At 43.1% G+C, this 23,580-nt stretch overlaps 1 protein-coding gene across 1 annotated transcript in view; it reads right to left on the bottom strand.

Moving 5' to 3' along the window:
• Positions 1–23,580, bottom strand: part of igf1ra (insulin-like growth factor 1a receptor) — an 81,637-nt gene that overhangs the window by 55,038 nt on the left and 3,019 nt on the right. The window contains 1 exon segment of the mRNA XM_053426340.1: positions 15,485–16,048. Within this exon segment, the coding sequence (XP_053282315.1) occupies positions 15,485–16,048 (564 nt within the window).

The raw sequence follows: 23,580 nt of genomic DNA, 5'->3' as shown, positions 1-23,580 counted from the left end.
GTAAGGTGTAAGAAAGTGGGAGAGAATACATACTGTCATAACCAGTTACATGATATCATTCCTTATAGTCAAATAAGAAATGGCTCTGCAGAACAGGGCAAGTGGAAACAAGTTTAGAGCAATAAAGAGCGTTTTACATTATTACCTTGGCCCGATTCTTAGTTTAATTTGCGTTTGCGTAAAATGTGTATATAGATCTGTGAATGTGTAGATGTTACATACAAAGTTACTAATGACTGAACAGTAATTTTGCTGGAAAACACAGAAAACTCATCTGTTCTAGCTCACACAGCTCTGTCATTTGTCTGTCTTTTTACTTGCCTTTACTGAACTTCTGTGGTGGCAGAGATCTGCGGACTTGTGTGGCAATTTGCAAACGTCTCTGAGCCCCAGCAGCTATACAGCCTACATATAACGGTGGTGGCACCCGGTGTTTTTAACAGCGGTCACGCTGCTGTTCGCTTCTCCGTGGTCAAAACCAGCCGCCCCTAAATTTGGAGCATTTCTGACCTTTATGGTAAATGCAGGGAAACGGCCCAGAGCGAGCTGGTATCGTTCTGTCGCACTCTCCAAAGACAAGAGTTGCAGTCTATAAGTCTTACCTGAAGAGAGGCTTTAAAATCATATTTTTATACAAGCAACATTTATCGGACTTGGTGAAAATACTAAGAGGTGAAAAACTTCCAGGTTGCAAAATAAGTTGTTGCAGTTAGGAGCAAAAAAGTAACAAACAAGATATTGTATTTTGTTAACTTAAATATTTCTCAAATCTACAGACATATGTCGACATATGGTTGACCAACAGCAAGGATCAATAAAATAGAATATATGTAAGATGGTCAGATGTGACAGACATGTTTGTATATCTCTTAAAAACCATGATCTTCATCCTACATTCAATAGACTTCTATTGTCCCTGTGAGACGCTTTTGAAAAAGCAAATACTTGAGTAGCTCATAATGAGTGAACATGAGCTCAACATAAATAATCAAATGGACGAAAATCAGGAGTTTGTTGCATGAATAATCCGACGATAACCATTTGTCACTGTTGATTATTTGTCACTGTTGACCATTTGTGTGGCGCAATGCAGATGTTCTTCAGGCTTGGACCAGCGCCTTGCTGGCAGAGCTAATTATACTCCTTTAATTGCTCTGAAGTAAACAGAATTAGCCACTCATCTGAAGAAAAAAAATCACCATGGAGCAGAAGAAGAAAGGAGGAAATTCTCATCTACAATTCTCCTCTGAATGTGAGCCTGAGGAAACTGTAGTCTGCAGTGCGGATGAATGGCTCTCATACGCAACGCAACAACACTGGCATCACAATTTAACAGCTCCTTGAACAAAGCTACTTTGTGTCCGAGCACGCCACAGGCGCACAGGCATGTACGTACAGTACAGTGACACACACACACACATACACCTCTGGTTCCTGATTCAATGTCAGGACATGCAAATGGAGTTGACTTTTGACATACGCTAAATTCGTTTACTTCAGAAATTTTGCAATGCCATCGTGATGACAACTGGTCTTTTGTGTAACGTTTTTCGACCTTCAAAACAGATTTGGACAAAGCTTTAATATTTCAAACAACCGTTCAGACTCAAATGTCTTTTCCCTGAACAGGACGTTCTGCATTGACAAGGAGACAAAGAGGAAAAAATCTAAGACTTGCACAACACCCTGTCCAGTAAATAAAGCATACAGCGGGTAAAAGGCGACAGTAACAAAAGAGAAGGAATAAAAGACTCTGGTTCTTTTGACTATAATGAAGAAAACAGGGGCTTTCACTAATGCAGCATTTGGATATATGAAAACAAATGCGTCTCTCTTCTTTACATGGAGCCACGCTAATTTATTTAAAATGGGCCATGCATCCTTTTTTCCATGTTTCTCTCTCACAATGACGTTCAGGAATCATTCCTGGCCACAGAAAATTATTATTTTCAATGTGCGTCCATACTGTAGCTACGAGCGTAAACAGCAGAAAAACAGAAAAGTTTGCGGTCACCTCTATTACTGCCTGAGAAGACAACAGAGAAAGCGTGATGACGTTCCAGGGACTTTCCGAAACAGGAGCATCGGTGTCATTACCCCACACACAGGCAGAGGAAGGGAGAAGGGGAAAGAGAAGGGTTGGAAGATAATACCATATATTATGCAGGGAGGTAGGTGGAATGCAAAAACAAGCTTTTTTTACAAGCAAGTACATGTCTGGTCTGGGAAAGTGTGAGCAACAGTACATATGGGATGGACCCATGTCTCTGAGACACAGCGAAACACAACAAGAGCGTTGAGAGCAAAAGTTAGTCATCAACAGCAAGTCACAGCAATGTTCAAACCACATCACAGCTGAAAGAGAGACGCATAAAGGGAACAATCGCTGAAAGGAAGCTTAGGGCCACGGCGTGGGTCCGCTGACGAAAAGGCTACTCTGAGTAAATGAGTGTGAGTAATAAAATATGAATGAGAATGGGGGGTGTTTACATTCAGGCTGTGGGGCTCATGTCCTGACAAACACACTCGAGTGCAAACAAGCCCAGAAAGCCTAGTCTCCGTAATTGATGCACTTATGGGAATGGGTGGTGTTGGGAGGTGGATGGTGGTGGGTGTTGGCTTTGGACTGAAGTGGGAGAAGTCCAGACCGGGACTTCAAAAGACCTGCTGGACACTTATTACCAAATGTGCTCTGGTCACACAGAGGAGCAGTGAACAGATGAAAGAAGTGCTAATGCACCTCCAGCCTGTTAGCAGCAGACCCGAGGAGCCCGGCTGCTGGAGGAGGACACACATTTTCAAAACACACACACAAACAAAAACACAGACAAACAGTCTGGGTCAGTGAGTCCCTAAAGTCAGTAAACACTCTCATGAGAGCGGATCTTTCACCAGAGAAGGTCACGTATATTCAGGAGGCTTAAATGAAGCCAGAGCAATGATTCAATATTATTATTTATAGTTCTTCATAGCAACTGTAATGTGACAGTATGATGATGCCAAGTTAACACTTTACAGAATTCAGTTTGACAAATATCAAATCGCACCAAATTTAATATAATTTAATTTAATTTGATTTTGATCTTGTTTTATTGCCTTGCGATACCCCGGTGAGTTGTCCTGGGTGTATCCCACCTCTTGCCCAATGTCAGCTGCGATTAGCCCCAGCTCCCCCCACGACACTCAAAGGATAAGCGGATAAACAATAGATTGATGGCAATTTTCATACTGATTTGGTCACATAAGATATCCATGGAACTGCAATTTCAATGAAGGGAGATATGAGCCAACAAAGTTTTAGGTCACAAAGTGATCATAACACTGAAATTGAATTGCAAAAAATGATTTTGTCAAATTTTCCACAAAGTTAGTTATAATATCATCAAGCCCTGCAGAATCACATCACTAATTCATCACAATGTTGTTGAACAAAGTTAGTGGTCAGTGCATGGACAGGAAGATGCACAATACCAATATGTTACTTTGACGATGGGCCCCTATAGGCCACTGGATGAGTGTGGTCAAAAATATACGAAATGGTAGAATGACGCGACTGTGATGATTTGACATTAAGTTAAAATTCATTTGACAAAACATTCCAGACTAAACATTCACTTGCTTTGACTGTAGTGGGCATTACATTTATTCTCCAATAAACTGATCAAAGACCGTCCACAATGAGATAGTTCAGTGAAAAAAAGTTCAGTGAAAAAAACTAATGGAAAAACAAAAAAAGAATCTCATGAAAGCAATTACTATTTAAAACATATACCAAAATAATAGCCTAACAAAGTAGACTTACATGTCCTTCTGGAAGGCCCTTTCTGGGACTCTCTGCGACCACCTTGGGAACATTTTATTATAGTAAAGTACAAGGTCAAGGCTACTTAACCGTCATTCATATATATATATATATATATATATATATGCATATACATATACAGTGTGTTTTCTCAGGACCAGGGGAGTTAAAATAATACTTAAAATAATTTTACCCACAGTGCCCAGCCCTGGACCTGATGACAAATCCCACTGATGATCTCATTACAGGTCAGCGCTGTGCTGTGGGCTTATGGGAAAACTGTGGTCACGATGTGATGTCAACATATCTTACCGGATCTACCATGAAAGAGTTACAACAATGTTTAATCTCTGTGAGTCTAAAGTAAATTTAGCGAGGATGAATCAGGAGAGTGGCAGCTCCCAAGTGACGCAGCCTTTCCCTCCCTCCCTCCGAGCAGCGGGCGGAGATAGGGCTGCAGCAGGGAGCTCCAGAGACCTCTATATTTATCTGACACAGTAACAAGCCGCTGTCTGACTGGTGCTGTACAGTTTATCTTCAACCCCCCCCCCCCCCCCCCCCCCCGCCCTCCATATCCCTTCCGCCTCCACTGTGGCCAGTGATGAGGGAAGCAGGGATGACCCAGCAATATGTCATCACTTCTGTGAGTCCTCACGAATAAAGTGACGGCTTGTTTCCAGGAGGAAGAAATGCACAGAAGTCTTTCACTGAATAGCTCATCAGCATTGCTGAATTTCTCTACAGGAAAAGACATATTTCAAAGTTGAGAGCTATATTTCAACCCAGGCCACCCCGGTGCTAACAAAGCCCCATCTGGTGATTGCTGTGTTGGAGTGGCCCATTGAAGAGGCCGGCCAAGGAGCTGCCAGTTTGCCAAGCGTGCCGTGCCAAGAAGGCCAGAGAATGCAGAGGAGCCCCAGCCACCTGTGCCCATTAGGCTGCGTGCTGACAACTGCACTGGACCCCGGGGACACCACCGAAACAAGTCGAGGAGAGAGGGAGGAAGGGGAGACTCCAGATAGGGTCAAGGTCATTGTTCAGCCATTGACAGAAAGCAGACTAATGACATTAGACAAGCCAGGCGGCTTTATGGATTGTTGACACTGAAAGTTATATGGGGGAAGATTTGCAAAGAGCTGACATGATAAAAACTTTGTTTGGAGATGATAAAACACGAGTACTCATGCTGGCGCAAGGTGAAATGGAGGAAACGGTTTGAGGGGAAGTGTGTGTGGTTGTCAAAAGGCGTGTTATTCATTAGATCTTCTTTGTAATTCTATGAAGTCACTCCATCTCCTCATTGTGCATGAAAAGAACGAGAACGTCGGCAAAACACTGCTGGCACGCTGAGGCCTGCTTGATATCTCTTATGTATAAAGTGCACACAAAAACCACACACAACAACACACACACCCATGAGATCAATGACTCATCCTGAGCACGGCTGCTGCAGGATACAATAAATGTCCTTTAGTTATTGTACAATAACTGATGATGTATGATGTGTCCCTATTCAAACGGTGTGTGTACCTGCCAGCTTAGTTAGTACAAAAGCCACTCGGTCACAAAGATGTAAAACAAAGTATGTCCCACGTCTACACACAGACACACACAAGCCCTTGGGAAGTGGATCCGTCTTCCAACAAACACACATTTCAGCCATGTGTGGAGGGAAAGGTAGAGAGAGCTGATCGTATCCACCCCTCGCCTCCATACCACACACACAACAGGGGAAGAAAAAGAGGAGCAGTGTTTCTGTGACCTCAGTGAACCTGACTAACTATTCTGGCAAAGCAGAATACTCTCTCCGCTGCACGCCAGCGTACATCCTCAGCTCTGCAGGAGAGATTTGTCAGCAGGAGATTTCTTTTTTTCCGCTGCAGAATTAACCCATGCTCTCAGAGCTTACATGCAGGCATGGCACATTATCTCCCAGGAAGAACTACCAAGCTGGCCTAGCAGTGAGTAAATGACTGCTCTGGCTAGCGCTATATGGAGGGATAGAGCTGGGGCGGGCGGGTAAGCAGACAGGGGCACAGCCGGGAGCCAAGGGCAGGCAAAGGCAGCAGGCAAGGGTATTTGTGTCTCTCACTTCTCTTAGAGGCGTCACTGAGAGGCGGAGATGGCCCCCATCCTTCCTGCCATTTAGCACTGGATTTGGGGGGGGAACCTACCGCACAGCCGGGAGGCCCCAAGGCTCTGTGAGAGGAAGTTATAGTATTCACGCAGATTTATGAATGGGTGTTGAGAGTAAAGGATGAGTCACGGCTTCTGAGCTGCACAGAAGGCAGCAGGCGGCCTATCACCAGAGGCACTGGGTGGCTCAAACAGGCATCAAGCAGGATGGAAACACACTACACCCTGCACTTAAACACATACACACACACACACACACACATCGACAAACACAGCAGCCAAAGTGGGCACACACAACCTGGGCGCGAGGTCAGGAAAATAAGTAAACGAAAAGAGATGGCACGTGAGGGGATGGAGTGTGTGCATGAGGGCCTGTGTGTTTGAACGTGAGTGCAAGTGTGTCAGTCAGTCTTTTTGGAGGAGAGCAGCATGACACACAGGTCCTATTTTGGTCAATCAAGTCTATGAGAGTAACCATACAAAAATCTGTCAGTGCTTTGAGAGGAGTCCTTTGTAGGCCAATGAGGACAGGAGTCGGATAAACTCACAGTGCCGGCCATCAATGGACAATAAGCCCTGCTGTTCACACACAATAAAACACTGTATAACTATGTCATCATGAATGAAGTTTGCGAACTTGAAATAAAATTGAAAATTATGCCGAGAAAGACGCCGTTGTCGATATTCATCCGTAAGCGACGTCAGCCGACACGTGGCTGTGGCTTTTTGTGAGTTTCCCCACACTTTGCTAAAGCAATGAGGCAAATATAATGATACAATTTTGCATTGGGGAAGAACTCAAAACAAATTCAAACGTGAGGCAAAGAGAATTCCACTCTGACCAATCACGCTGCAGTTTCAGGTTTCCCAAAGTCCAAAGGCAACTAATAAAACCAATTGAGCAGAAAAACTATTTGTAACCAAACTGAGTTTTTCCCCTTCCTTTAAGAGGGCTCAGGTTCTGGGTACTCAGTGAAGAGGGTCTCTGTTTTAGTTGAGTGTACTAACATTGACTGCTAACAGCTCCCCAAGAATGACATTTACGAACGTGACCTAGATGGAGGGAAATGTGGCAAAGGCCAAGAGAGAGAGGAAAGGAGAGGGAGAGTGAGGGAGGGCGAAGGGACGTAGATGGAATGTACTAAGTCATAAACACACACACACACACACACACACACACACACACACACACACACACACACACACACACACACACACACACACACACACACACACACACACACACACACACACACACACACACACACACACACACACACACACACACACACACACACGTTTCTAATCATTTCTGTTCACATTACAATTGACTGACAAATTAATGGGAATCATATGCTATTTGATGTTAGATCTAATAAAGACACAGAGATGGACATTGATAAGCATTTACAGCTGTAGATTATAGATGGATGAACTCTGTGGGGCTGTCAATTTGTAAAAAAATTAAAATAAAACCGATACATTAATCTGGATGTGTAATGTCCTGTGCAAATTCTAAATATAATTTACAGTGTAGAAGTGCATCAGACCTTGTTAAATAGTTTACCATGTGAACTTCTACTGCATGCCCTCTTGATCAATCAGTAAATAAGAAAATAATGTGGTGTTACTTTGCTCCGAAAATGGAGGGCACTTGAAGATTATTGAATCTAGAGACACTGAGTTTTTTATCTAGAGGCAGCAGTAAAGGAATGGTGAGAGAGTTTGTGGTGTATTGCCGCGTTCCATTACGAATAACCTGAGTTGACAATATTCCAAGAACAATATTTATGTTAGCCAGCTAGCTCTTCTGCTTGTTAGCAAAAACAATTCAAAATAATTCGTCCACAGATAGTGATGGGACAGTACTTTGTGTACGACAAATTTAATGACAGAAGTGCTGATAATCAGTCAAAACTACAGCCCTCACCACTGTTGATATACAAATGGGCAATCTTGAATATCGAAGTCAGGGGTGGTGAGGTTCATCTGACCTTCCGAGTAAAAATTCCTAGCTCCGGGGGGTCATGGCACGCGGCATAAGCCCTCTCCCTACACCCACCACACACCAGTCTATTAAAGGTGGGTCACAAAGTGAGGACCGGCCAACAGATCCTCACTTTCCCAAAATGTCCTCAAGGTTGTTGGCTCAAACTGGTCCTCACAAAGAGAGCTGTACAAGATCACAAACACACGTCTGTACGTCTACCTTAGTGAGGGCACTCATTGACATAATGCATTCCCTAGTCCCTTACCTAAACCTAGTCTGAACCCTAAAACCAAGTCTTCACCATCAAATAGCCAATTAATGTGTGTCAGAAAGTGAGAACTGGCCAAAATGTCCTCACTTTCCCAAAATGTCCTCACTTCGTATAGGCTCAGAATGGTCCTCACGAGGATATCTATACAAGTGCTTACACACACACACACGGAACCCTATTTAAATCCTGTTGCCACTTCTCTTGTCCTTGGACGACTGTTTATAAAGGCAAAAGCATATGAGAACACAAAGAGAGCAATCGGCTGCTGTGAAGGGAGCTTTGTTTGCTTTCTCTAATGTAGTTATTTCAATGACACTATGGAGTTGTAACTGTGAATCAATAGTCCCCAGTACTTTACGGAAATAACAGAGACAAGGGCACACACAAAGATGCATACACCCACACACACGCAAACACACACTACTGTGCCAGCAGGGGGAAGAGTTAAGGGCCAGCACAGGTCAAAAAAATCTGAGACTGGTAGTGGAGAAGATGAGGTCTGATTATTCCATCTTTAGCCTGACAGGAAGGCAGGGATGAATGAGCCTGATCGACATGAATGCCATCACTTTGGCACTAACAATGGCACGCTGCCTGAGCTTTGTACAAAATGGAGCAGAGCGCAGGCGAGCAGTTCATGCCTCGTGGAAACAGCGGATGTACGGGCACTGAGTCATGTTGCTGAGCGTGCCCCCAGGAAAGCACCGGACTCTCAAGACTTGGAATCTGAGCCCTTTGCTGCTTCCCGTCCTTGTGACCACAAGAGTTTGATAAGCTTCAGAAAAGCTAATAAATATCTAAAAGCTTCCTTGTGTCTGCTGATGGATGTTGGTTAAATAAAAAAAGGACTGACAGATGGATAATGTGAACTCGGCCCACTTGGCTTACAACGACCTCGCGTTAACACAAAATAGACGACACCCACATTAATATCATCGCCGCCTTCAATTTAACTCCTCCTCACTTCCAACAAATACTTTCTGTATGGCTCTGCACGTACAGCCTGTGCTGCGTGTTTCCCCCTCTTTATCCCCTCACAACTGTGATGACTAAGCCAGCAGGAATTTCTACCTTATACATTTAAAGGGGCAGTCTCAGTACACCCGCCCTAACATACATGCCTTGTACTTAAAGTGTCAATATGTCTAGCTCTTAGCCGGCACTAAGGAACCACAGTTGGATCTCCCTACTAATAAATTTGACCCAAAACAATGTATGAGCTATGTGGTAGCTGCGGAAATCTTTTCACAAAACTATCTGAGAGAAACGGATAATGGTCAATCTGTTTTCTCTCTCACTACTTTTAATTTCTTCTGTCAATAACTTTGTGCTTGAATACATTTGCGTAGAGAGCCAGAAGAACAACCAACAGGGAAAATGGAAACAAAGCAAAATATCTTAGCTGGCATGTAACTGTGCTTAAGCCTTGGGATATTCCATACAGTATTTTCCATGTAAAGACAAAACCAACTAGGACTTGATCCGATTAACAAGTAGAGTCTGTGTGCAGAACCTTCTGTGGGGTCAAACAATGACCACACCATTTAACATGATGGTGAACATGGGGATTGAACTCATTTTGAGCTACACATCATTCTAGTGCCATGAAAAAAATACTTATTTTAAAGTAAGGTTAAAAAAGAATTACTTTGCCTTGTTTTAATGACATTATTTATCTATGACCCAGGTTAATGTCTTGCACAGAAGTCAGAAAATTAGATAAGGGAAAATGTTTGTTTTAGTGTTTTATTTTTATTGAAGAAACAAACTGATGACGCCAGCCTTCCTTTAAACTCTATCCCAAAAAGATCACTGTAGCTCTTATATAGCTACAGTGTACGATTCTCTCTGCCCGTCAGCTGCATCTTGTAAAATAAAGTGCTCTCGCTCGCAGTGGAGTGGGCTTCGGTCAGCACACTAAGACCAGAGATATCAAGTGGGTCTCTGGCAGGAAGGGAGTAAACATATTATCAAATGCAAAAGTCTTGCAGGCCAGTGGCAAAGAGCTCTCCTGAATGCTTTCGCTCTGCTGAGTTTCTTCTGGGTTCAGGACAAGGGCACACAGAGCAGAAACTGTCTGTGGCAAAACAAGACAGCAGGCCTCCTTACGTCAAATTGACCTTACATCACTATGGCTCAGACGCTACAATGCAATCTGACAACTCACCACTTTCAGACCAGTTACACCTCAGTTCGTAAGAGAGTTTCAGTTTGTGGACATTTTGAATCATTAAACATTCACAAGCAGACTTGGCCTCTCACATTTGTCTGTCAATATCAAAATACAACATTGGGGGACATGATGTTCCCTAGAATCAGAGAGCAACACAAGGTATGGCTTGAAATACTAGAACGGAATGCCTGCAAGGCTGAGCATACCATAAATGTATACTCTATGGGACGTATAGCGAGTGTGTGTGAGTGTGTGTGTGTATGTGTGTGACTCCCTGTGGTACTATGAAGACTAACCAGCCCTGAAGCAAGGCCTGAAAACCGCAGCTTGCTTCCCTGTTTGTCTGTCTAATTGTAGAAGCCTCTTGTCTACCTGGCTTTGCCTGAGCTCCAGATGCAGAAGGCAGGACTGTCTGCAGCAAACACACAGACCTGAGCAGGCCAGACACTATTTAGTCATAGGATTCCCAAAAACTCAAAGCAAACAGTGCATCAAGGAATCCAGGGCCTGGCCAAGCTAGCTGGTGGTCTACGACCGCTGCAGTGTTGACAGAATGCCTCCGACAAGTAAACAGTGGGGAGATATCTGACAGCCGGAGATGTTAACAGCCCCTGATAAGCCCTGCAGAATAGAGTGAGGTGAAAATAGAGGAGGAAACACCAGCAGAACAGCTGACAGGGAAAATCTGAGATGAGTTCCAGGTTGAGGATAAGTGAAGTAGAGAACGCTGGTGAAGAAGAAGAAACAAACAGACAGCGTTTACAAAGAGGGGGGAGTGCAGCGCCAGGAGAGCCGGGGAGAATTTACGAGGAAGAGGGAGAAGGTGGGATGAAAAACAAGGGGAGGGACGGGATTTTTTTCACCACTCCGAGCAGCGCGCTTATTAGGGACGAGCTTGCCTTTGAGCTTGTATACTTGACATTTGTCTGACATTTCCCCTCAGTGCCCCTCCTCCTGCTTCCATCCTGCCACAAGCACAGCATTAACAGGGCTCCCTCGTATTCGTACTCACATCCGAAGGGGCTCAAGGAATACACCCCAAACTGTTGTGGGGGAGCAGTCTCTGATGAGTGGACAAACATATGGAAAGAGGGTTTTTGTTGTCGCTCCATGAAGCACAAGAAGGCCCAGAGGCTACGGTAGTGTGCTAGGCAGACAGCGCTCCCTCCTCATGTAGTGTAATTAAAGAGGAGAGTGGGCCGTATTGACTAGAAAACCACTGCATGCCCTTGAAGGAACATCTGTACTGGAGAAAAACAAGGCAATTATGCAGAGGGGTGGAGGGAGGAGAGAGGAATCTTAAGCCAGAAGGGGAGAGGTAGACACATCAAGCCTTTAAAAGAGAAACTCTATCTGCACACAAAGCCTGGGATTCTAACACATATCACGGCCCCGCTCTAGCTTCATTGTGTCCTATTATTGTTTCAGTAACTCCTCCTTTTTCCCCACTGTGTCTCACCCTGAAGCCTTTATCTGAAGCCTTGAGACCTCAAGGCTCTCTAGATCAATGCATTTACCCTGACCTCGGCCTGGGCCTCCGAGAGCAGTGAATCGCCTCAAACAATGCTCCTGCCCTGCCTCGCAAGTCTGACATGTGAGAACAACACTGCTAAACACTACAAAGTATCTGCTGTGGGACCTGACTTAAAGGTCATTGCAAATGCTTTAATGTGCGTCTTTAACAAAGAAATATTCTTGTAAAACCCAAACAAACGTTTTAATTCACTTTGGCAATTGTGTATGGATCGCACATGCATGGGTTTCCAGCGGGTCAGAATAAACAGAGGCACAATGATAAACATTGTATCTTTGCAGACACATGCAGTCACTAGGGAAATGATGCAAGTTAGATTTCCACTGTTTGTTCTAACGGGTTCCCGAGGGTGAAGGAGGGTGGTGATTGAGACTCTCGACTGACCATGGGAGCTGCACACAGCAGGACCCCTATAGAGACAAGGGTGAAGAACATTTTCCCACCATTATTTCACACAGATGAGAGAATAGAAAACAATGGTTCAGAGCCTGAACAAGCTCTCAATGCCAAATCAAGAGTTGACCTCAATCCTATTCACGAAGAAAAACACATTCATCATTTTATCTTTTATTTACTTATTTGAGTTGCAGCACAGACTTCATATTCAGACTCAAGAAAGAGAAATATACGAGAGCCAGTCTCTACTCAAGTACTAGTTTGTTTATGGTCTATGCAAAATAAACAAATACAGGGAAATGGTACACAACGCCTGTGCTGCAACACTGACATCACCATTTTGCCTGTGGATAAACTACATTAGCATCTGCTAACTATCAAAGCAAAGCAGTGAGAAGACGCGAGGCAATGTGTTGCTCTATTGCATCCTGTTGTCAGCTTTTAAATGGCCTTTAAGGGACAGTTTTCACACAAACACCATCAAAAACAGTTATGGCCATCAGGACAGATCCAGGTTGGCCACAGCTTCTGTGGGCCATTGGACCATCCAAAATAATCAGTCAAAATCCAAAATGTTTTTACTGGTCCAGTCTGTCTCTTTTTACTGGAACTCTCCCTATGCCATTCATTCAGGGTGTGTATGACAATATCCTTCATGTACGTTCCAGAAAAAAAGGAAGCAGGCATTACAGGCACAAGCTTCCAAATGTAAAGAAAAAAATTAAAGTCAACATACTGTTTGGGCCTCAGCTTCCACAAGTGGCCACCAAGGCTATTTTTGAGGAGCAGACTGAAGTAGTAAATTACAGGCTGGGCTCCATGTTCAGTTAAAACTGCTGTAACTTGCGGTTACAAAACGACCCCACTGGTGGGCTACTTGTGACTATTTAAGCCTTGCTGATGGTGTGTTACAATATAAGTCTGTGCCTTCTGAATTATGTCCTGGAATAGACACATGCCACTTACAATTGCAAAAGCCTTTGAATTCATCCAGAGTCGTCTGTCAACAATAGAAAAGTGACAAGGGTGCTAAATCTACTGGGCTACGGCCTTTAAGAGACTGTAAACCTATGTATTCAAAGAACGAATAAATAAATGAAAATAATCCATAGTTCAGGACAAGTTTTTATGTTCAGGATCCGGTTGGGGCGATTGTGTCCCCAGTGGAGGAGAGCAAAGAGAGATGTGAAGACAAATAGGGGGCAGGGAAGACAAGAGAGAGGGCATACCAAGAGGAGAGGAGAGGGGGCACGAGAGAGATGGTGAAAGGAGAAAATAGCAAGCATGTGGGTACAGTTTCAAGAAGAGGAGAAAAAGAGAGGATATTAGACACATGAGGAGGAAGAACACAAGATGAAAGCAGGAGAGGAAAAAACTGAGGCACCAATCGATTAACACATTTGTTTCAATCCTTAAGGGCCTTTGGTTGTTTTTGGCGTGCCACTCTAAGCGCGATGCAAATAACACAGCAGTGCAGAAAGACTTGTGGTCCAAGGTTGGCCCAAATAAAAGATGGCTAACCTTCTGCCAAGAATGCCACACATTGCATTGCTCTCTCTGTATGGCATTTGCTAGGTCTGCTGATAGCTTACCATTCGTAAGTGGCAGGGTAGACAGGAACTGGATTCTCAGAGGAACATGAATGGAGCACTGGCTCAATGAATATGTTTTCAGGCCTACTTTTTGAAGGCCCCCCCAAAGTCTGATATTAAAAGCTTGTGAGTAGTTGTCTAAAGGGAGTAGAAGTCAGGTCATATAGTGAAATGGATTAGCAAAGAAACCTTGGATATAATCGGTCAAGGCTTGATGCTGCACAAATACTTGAAGACATCAGCGTCAATCATGGCAACCTCTTGGAGGTCATACTTCCATCAAAGGGGCCAAAATGTGTCTATTTACAGGTTTGTAATTTTTATTTGAGGGTCTACTGAAATGTTCAAATAAACATTACCCGTCTCATACCGTACATTGCTGCAAAGCCTCGTTTCACCCTCTCTCTGAAAGACTCCTGAGACCTCTTGCCATGACCTCCAAAAGAGCCCAGACAGCTCTGGACCCTTCTAGTCCAACACTTAAGAGCGTTTGTCAAAAAAAAGCCACACTTTACTGAATTTCTGTGATTACTGTTCTGATTGTTGACATGAAATATTGACTGTTAAGTGTGGTATATGAAGGAATTTGAACTTTTTATAAAAACAAAAAAAATCTGTGGATATTGTATTAGAAGAAAAATAAAAATAAATGTGACCCTGCTGGCAAAAACAAAGACCCTGCAGAGGAACATTTCTCATGTACAGGCTGTGGAAGTATACAACAAAAGGCTAGTACTCCTACAGTATTCTTAAAGCGCATTGAGATGGCTGATCTGTTTGTACCAGTTTCTAATCAAAAAGCACAAGCTGTCCCTCACTCTGAAATCTGCAAGAAAAAGAGCAGCTCAGATATGTTAATTTGCGGCAAGCTGCTCCTTCAGTGCTCTGGTTGTGTATCAGACAAACCGAACACCGAGACCTTACTAAACCAATTCAAACCTGCATACTGAGAGGACTTTAAAATTTAATGCACATTAAGACGTATAAATGATATGACCCTCCTCTGAACTGCTTTAAAATAAGCGTGACCCAGCCGCGGGGCCGAAGTTAAACGAGGATGACCCTCCCCCAGATTCTTCAATATGCCCCTTTTCATGAATTGCAAAAAGTCCCTAAGGTAAATATTTAACTGACAAGGTCCAGACAGGTAGACTAGCTCATTTCTTGGCAGAGCGACTTTAACCTCAACTGAGCATGCCTTTCTAATACCTGGTGCTCTATATTGCAGTCATCCTTCACTCCACAAATAGCCTGATCTAAAGACAAGGTCTCCATAATGAACAGAGAGGAAATGTTTGCACTGGCCCGTGGACAATCCTACAGCCTGACGGAAATGAAGGAAACACACTGCACAGATTCATGGGACTTGTTCACTAGGGAAGAAACGCACAATTTAAGAATGTTTGTGAGACTGGAAACCACCTACCTCGATCAAAGTCACATCTGCATTTACTGTACTCGCAATGCACAATCACTGCCGCTATTAAAATGAATTCTGCAAAAATCCCATTTAGAACATTGTCTGCTTCTTTCTTTCTGCAAATTCTTTGCTATGATAGAGAACTAAATAAATCATGGGTTTCAAGTTACCTTTCTGGCACTCGTAAGAGGTCCAGCAGCGGTAGTCGTAGTTGTCATTGAACGACGTCCTCTGACAAAGTGGGTTATCCTCCATGATTCCTGGACAGACATTGTCGCATTCCTTAGCCTTCTTATTTCCATTGATAATGTTGTTGAACTCCGAATACATAATGAGAGACCAGTCCACCGAGTCAAGGTAGCAGAGCTCCGGGTTCTTCTCAATCCTCAAGGCTCCCCGGGTGATGTTCCTCAGGTTGTAAAGGCCAATGTCCTTCAGGCTGGTCATCTCATAGATCACGAGGGCGTAGTTGTAAAAGAGCTGGCGCCCACGGATGACGCTCAGATTTGGGAAGAGCATGCTGAGGCTCTCCAGGCCAGAGACTCGAAACAGCAGCAGGTAGTCCGTGATGACGGTCAGCTTGGGGAAGCTGAGGGAGCTGAAACCCTCTTGATTGATGTTGTTGGTCTTGTCGTTGATGAGGAGGATATGCAGGTAGCCCTCCACCACCGTGCAGTTCTCCAGCCGCTTGAACTCACTGATGTCATTTCGGATGTCGATACTCGGACCACAAACTGTCGGACACAGAGAGATGACAGACGATTAAGAAACATGTAATCCCCAAAAAAGCATTTACAATAGAGAGCATTACTGATTTTGTTTTGTATCATGGAGGATTGTAATATGAAAGTGGGGAATCCAACAATGGTTTGTATAGTTTAGCACCTGGATTACTTTTTTCCAAAAGATATTAATTATAATTATCTTCTTGAAGCATATAATCCTGTTAGTCAAGATAGTAAGGGTGCGACATAGCCTGCAACATGTCATGCATACAAATATACTACAGAGCTTGTAAAAAGAACGTTTCAACATTCTAGAACAGAAGTTAATGTTTGTTCTGAGTGTTCTCTCTGGTTAGGTATTAATATTGTAAAAAGGGAGAGACATTATCATCAAGGTCGGCTGAGGTAAACACGTTCTTAATAAAGAGGTGAGTGGGTAAATTGTTATTTGGTTTCAGGTATCCATCACATCAGAGGCGAGCTCCGCATTTCTCAATAAAATGTTTTGTGCGTCACCTCAGATAACCCGGCTGTTTGAACAAGCAATTTCTCTGTGCTTGGAAAACAACACTTGAAACCCCAGTGCCTAGAGAGCCTCCAATAACACACACACACGCACGCACACTCACAGAACATTTACAATAAAGACACCATTTATTATTGATGACAATCAACTCCGCTTTAATTGTGGCTCTCAATTACCACACCAGGGAATTAATGGTAAACAACCCTTTCATAATGTTATTGTACTCTAATGCAGCCGGTGGTTTCATAACCTCTTTCATTGAAATTCATCAGATCTTTAACAACCTAATTAAAATATCTATATATATATTTTTTTACAATTGAACAATATTACAGTCAGTTTTGTCACGTTCATATTTGTAATGTTCAGAGTGGCAGTTACTATAACTTAAGAGTTGTCAACCATTTATCCATTACTTTTAATAATAATAATACTTTTAATTATGTCTCTATTACTACTTGATAGCTATTGTTTTTAGATTTACTTACATTTATTGGATTTTGCAGATTTAACACAACAAAAACACTTTCAGAGATCAAACACATTAAACAACAAACTAAACTTGAAATTGACTGAAAACCTAACAACTGTATCCATTTATAAATTACATCTTTTAAAATTAATCTGACACTTAAAGATTCCTATATATCTAAATTGATAGTGTTTACATCACCCATAACATTAGCCTTTTAACACTATTTATGTTAGCTATCCATTGGAACAATTTGCTCATAAATTTGAGAGAAATGGTTTAATCATTTATCCAGAAAGCACCTTAGTCTTCCTACCTTGCTCTCTTACAGGTTTTCACACACTCTCAATCACTGTTTTTTTTTTTTTTTTAAACAAATAAATAAAAAAAATAAAATTAAGCTACTTGAGGTCTGGAAAATATTTTCACATGTCTCTAAGCAGACATTGCAGAAGTAGCAACTACATAGCACTGTCTGGGAATCACTGCTTTCATCTAACAGCCAAGGTGTTAAGTTCTTCTGTACCAAGGTATCTGTTAACAAGTCCCACATTGTTTTGAACTGTCTAAAAGAAGGTTCAACAGTCAGTACAGGAAATGCCTAGACATATAAGCTCCTTGGGTAAACCTGTTATGTTCTTACAGAGGCTTAGGACGCCATAGCACTGAGCGACACTGTCATACTGCCTGTCCAATGAGACAAACAGGCATGTTTTCAATAAGAGACTTTGATCCTCATCAAAACACCATCTAACCACCACAGCTCTGGGATAAAGAGCTAAACTGTTTCTGGTCCCAAAATAAACACTGCCACCAGATTTTTCTTTCTAAAAAAGGAACAGAAAACATAGAAAATGTATACAAAATAACAAATATGATCAATCCTTGCATATTCAACCAGAGGATGTGCTGTCAAAATGTCCCTGTGAGTGAATTGACCCTTGAGACCAAAAAAAGGGGCCATGTTTCATGTTCTTTGTTTAAACTAGACTTGCCACAGTGTTCAGGGGGATGAATGGGCTAAATTTGCTTCCGTTTCACTTCTCCAAATTTAGAACAGAAACGATTACTTCAGTAGAGAATAGTATTTGCTTTCTCCAATCAACACCAATGCCCCTGGGATCCACTTGTGAGCCATCGAGCTGCATGTCTTCTTTGTTTCATTGAGAATTTTCTTCCAGCCCCTCCAGCAGCCTGAGAGAGGGAGGAGGGGTGGAGCCACTCCAATACAAAGACTAATTTGTTTGTTAGTAAAGAGAAACACTAGGCTCCACTTCCTGATGAGGGCATTAATAAAATCAGAGGGTGTCTGGCCAGAGAATGGAGGGGGAGGGGGCATAGACATTCTGTGGTGAGGGAGAGATAAGGTTTTTGCCAGCATAGCTAAGAAGCTGGAATAAAACCAAACAGAAAACACTACATGTATGCAAATATGTTTATTGACCGAAGGAAGACATTCAACTGTCTCTACATGAGATGGATTGTTAGTCAAATAATGTTGGTAGAGAAGGAAGAACAGGGACAAAGGATTTAAGAATGAAAGAAAAACCTCTACTTTGTGATTCCCTTGTTCTCCTCATTAGGTATGTTAAGTACCAGGAATTCCAAACATTTCCTTGGACAAGACCTGAGTAGGATATTGCCTCTAACTAAGCCCCCAGGCATTTGTGATTCTTACCAGTCAATCCATTTGTTGTGAAGAAAACAGTGCCTAAATAAGTTTGAAAAACCTTCATTCACCATTACATAAACAAAAAGAAAAGTGCTGACAATAATGACCAAGGAAAGTTGTGGATAATATTATCGTCAGTGTCCACAGAGAAGGATGAGCATGCATGCGTTTGCCAGTATCTCCCCCCGTCTGTATTTGCTCTTCACACTGCTGAGCAAACACGCATATCTCCACAGCGTAACGGGATCCATCGGCTCATGTTTATGATTGATAAACCTTGCCCTAGTGCTCTGTGGAAATGTCATCCCACAAACACAATCGCACACCTGTGTACCTAAGTACACACACATTCAAACATGACCCGGTGTAAGTTAGTCAAATTAAGCCAAGGCTAATGGACACCATTTATCTTGACTCCACGTTAATGTAGATTAAGTCAACCTACAAAGGAGACGGGAGTCTGGGATCTCTGGAAGCCAAAATGGAGGAAAAGCTCTACAAATTGTAGGCTGTGTGACAAAGTCAACAAGCAACCCTGGGCAACCTAAGAGGGTAACAGGGAAATGAGCCGGAATTAAATGTTAACGAAGTCACAAGCCAGAGCGAGTTTCATACGACATCCTGTCCAGCTCCACCTCTCTCTGTTGTTGGTACAGCAACGTGGAAAAATGCCCCTCTCCAGATTCTCTAAACTCCAACCTTCAGCACATTCTGTCCAGCTGTAAGACTGTGTTGGCTAAAGGTGGCTACTGACAGTGACATGACCAGGTGGTGTGGAAAATGGCAGAAATCGTAGAGGCCTTTTGACTGGAGTCAAATAGTTCCTCAAAATTTTATTCAGATTGTCCCCCTCATTAACCCAAGAGACAGAGGGCCGAGCATCCTGCGGGGGCACCGGTCCGGACCCCTAGCAGCAACTGGAGCCTGAAAGTAGACCTGGACAGGAAGCTAACCACCACAACGGAAGCAATAGGAATCTCTCCAGCCAGACATGTCTGCAAAGACAAAGACTACCATGCTGTTGGAGCTGGGAGGGTTCAAGGCTGCAAACGATAGTAAGATAAAGTAGGCCGACCCGAAGGCGAAATGCGTAGAGGCAGGATGGAGGGCTTCCATATTCCCTGTGGAAGCGCTTCAACTAAAGTGGGAATATGGTTCTGTCATCTGCTGAGAAGTGTAGGAGTATCAGAGGCCTAGCTAAAGAAGACACTTAAACGGTTGGTGAAGATGCAATAAAAAGGAAGGTTCTGGCTCTGTTTGATAAGACACCCCAACAGGGAGGAAATTATCCTATAGGGACAGCTACAGCAGGTGGTAGGTAGAAGTCCCCAATACTGCTCCCCCCTTGGTGATGCAATGGGGCGAAACATCACTGACAGGTGGCTCACAGCTGAGGACCATGTCATTGGCCCTTTGGTCCCACTGGAGGTGCAAAAGCCAAAATGCTTTGCATGTGGTTCATAACTGTGCAGCTACTCATATCCTATATAAATATATTGTATATCAGAGTTTCGATCACATATGCACATGAAACCAGATGAGTGAGAAATGTTCATTATGCTGCTCTTTACCAACACTGTACAACCACAAGTGTTTCAGGAGTTCCAGGAACAGATCGAGACATCGATATTTAATTAATATCAGTAATTATCTACTTATAAACTTTATTTTTTATAACCTTCAGTATTTATAACAAGCTCATCAAAAATAAGGTGCACATGATTAACTCCTCCTCAGCTGTGTTAAATAAATATGTCAGATACACTGGATGTTTTATCAACATAACATCAATATAAGTATAGAATATTATACCCAATAAAAAAGACAAACAACTTGAAACAGAAATACTTAAAAACTTAGAAACATATCTAATAACGTCTATTCACGAGAAGCCCTTCTGCTTGTAAACGTCCCGGTGTATCCCTTTATTGAAGAAAATCACATTATTTTCAATTTTCAATGTGCCACTACATTTTTTGAGTTAGGAGCATATGTGCTCTTTGGGAAAGAAAATAAGAGTCAAGCCCTGAATCTGAGTTTTGGCAAACATAAACATAGGACTGAAATCATTCATCTGTAAACTTCAGGGAGGTTATTGAGAAGATAACCTTAAGGACAGAGTATCTGATCTGGGAAAACCAAACAATGAGTGAGCCAAGCAGAGCTGCAAATAATAAACACAAATAATCCACTGGTGGCTTTAGAAACAAATATGATAATTTTACAATTATTATTCCCACCATTTGAAATTGCTCAAAGAAGAAAGAATTAAATAAATACATTTAATATGTTTAAAACAGGTATAAACATTCACGCATATTAACCAGTGTGAGTGTTCAATGTTTTCCACTGAAGTCCAGCTCTCTGCTGAGAGCAGCCAGTCGTCACTGAGCGGGCATATCTCCTCACACCTGCCACATCAACTGGCCCTAATCCCCAACATACTGGAAGTCATCTGACCGGCGGTCTGGTGGGCCACTTCCCCTCAGTGGACCTAACTTCAAACACTTGGGCTCGGATATCACCCAAACCCCAAACAGTAACACTACACCCCCATCATAACAACTCTCACACAAAGACTCCCCTGCTCCCAAAACAAGGGGAGAGGGCAGGAGTTAACGGAGTCTGTGTTTAGCTGGACACTACCACGAGATCTCCTATAATAACAAATATTTAATTTACTGTACGGTGTGCAGCTGCCTGATTTTTTATCAAATAATTGTTTTTTAACGTCTGGAATAATGTGAACAAGAAGTTTACAAGATATCCAAGGACAAAAATGTAATCAAGCATGAATTGAAATTGAATAAAAGTCTGTTAATCTGTAGCTGTGAACAAACTGTCCTGCTGCTTGCTGCTATATATTGTGCACCGTCCTCTGTGTATACAACTTAGAGACTGACACCAGTCCATTAAAAAAAAAATATATACAGGTTAAACCCTTTGGAAAACAAATACATACAAAGAATTAATGTCATTGAACTTATTTAATTATCTAGTTTGACAGTCATAACTGAAAAAGAAGACAAATAAATCAATTTAGGAATACGCAATAATGAACTCGACAAGTTTGCCAGTTATCCTTGTTGCTTTGAGGCTGTCTTTGTCGAAATCATTGCGCATGTCAATAATCCGATGCCGATACTTTCCCTTTATGGAATGGGAAAGTCTCTACTTGCACCTTTTAGAGCTTAAAGCAACCCTCAGATACTTTTATTCTTTCTTACAACCAACGACTAGAAAGTGCCTGATTATAGAATATGAAGGATTTCTCGATAGGATTCTCGGAACACCTCGTTGAATCCTCTTTGACCGATGAATTCTCTCTTCAGCGCCGATTCCCATTCACTCCTTGATGAACAGCTTTCCTCTGATAACACCGAGTGCCCTCCATTCGACGAGCTCACATTAACAATTATCTCACAAATTGTACGATACTCCACGGGCCATTAAACCGCGCAGCCAGTGATGATGTATGTGCGGCTGGCCAGAGAGACTGCATCTGAGCAAATCCAACGACGGGCCCACTTGAAATAAAGTGTTTAATTAAGCATTGTAAACCTCAGCTGGCAGCCTGGAGGAGCTGTAGGACAGCGTTTGACTGCACTCTCACAAACTAGCCCAGTGACACACTTTCACATCCTTACACGGGGGCACGCCACTGACTCAGGCTGTCACGCTGAGTCCCGCTGCACTACAACACACACAGAGCTGCACAATAAACTCCCATGCACGCACACAAACACTCTCGTACACACACCATAGGGGCCAATGAACGCTCGCTACACTTCCCTCGCAGGGGGTGAGGCAAGGCATCCCTACGTCCTGCTATAAGGCAGGAGTGGGGGAAGTGGGAAGCGTGGTGAAGGGGCCAGGAGACGGGGGTTATGTATGCAACCATGTAGCCCCAGTCACTAGATGCAGCGGGGCACTTTAGACTGGAGTGACAGCGGTCGTATCTGAGCCGCATGCCCCCGTCAGGGCAAGGAGAGCTGCACTGCAACATGCCATACCCCAGAGGGTAAGGTAGACAGGGGTGCCTGTCAAACACAATGCTCACTGACTTTTGGTTATTTATGCCGCCATTCAGGTTTTCCAGAGCAACGTGTCCTTTCATATATAACTGAACGGGAGCACTGGTGTGCCCTCATGAAACAGGACAGAGGGGGCCTGTACTCACACAACCCGTGCACCAGTTATGTTGGTGACACATCTATTTATAACTCTTGATAGTAATGGTGCCAAGTGATGAAGTTAAGCGCGTCGCTCTATAAAAGAGGCCGCTCCGTGCGAACAGTGAAAAAGCCAATAGAGCAGTAAACAAACTCTCTCCTCTACCAATCAACAAAACCAAGTCTGTTGCTCTTGCATGTGTATTTTTGCACCTTCTATTTCCAAACACCTATCTCCCTCACACACTCTCTCTCTCTCTCTCTCTCCCTCTCTCTCTCCCTCTCTCTCTCCCTCTCTCCCTCTCTGTCTCCCTCCCTCTCTCGCTCCCTCTCTTTTTAGAGGCTTGTTTGCTGCATACTTGGAAGCCGTGGAAAGTTTACTGTGGTGAGAGTTAAAAGGGAGGCTTAATTACGTTTTATTGGTGTGGACAGATTATCAAAATGAACAGAGCAGAGAAGTTTTCAAACGCCTGATGGAGCTTCGGGACATCTGTGATTTTCCACTGATAGAAAGCCAGAGATTCCGACCCCCACGCGCCACCCAGGGAAGTACACATCATCATCCGCAAGTGATAAACTGGTGAAGCTCTAGATATTCACTGCAGCCATTGTCTCTGAGCCCTTTGTTGTGGACGGCCTGATGTACTATACACCACAGAGAGTCAAGAACTGAGACCCACCACTCTCCCAGCCCCCGGC

This window comes from Pleuronectes platessa, chromosome 7 (genome assembly GCF_947347685.1).
Source record: "Pleuronectes platessa chromosome 7, fPlePla1.1, whole genome shotgun sequence".
Taxonomy (NCBI): Eukaryota; Metazoa; Chordata; class Actinopteri; order Pleuronectiformes; family Pleuronectidae; genus Pleuronectes; species Pleuronectes platessa.
Note: the sequence above shows the minus strand (reverse complement) of the source record. Positions and strands in the feature narration are given on the sequence as shown.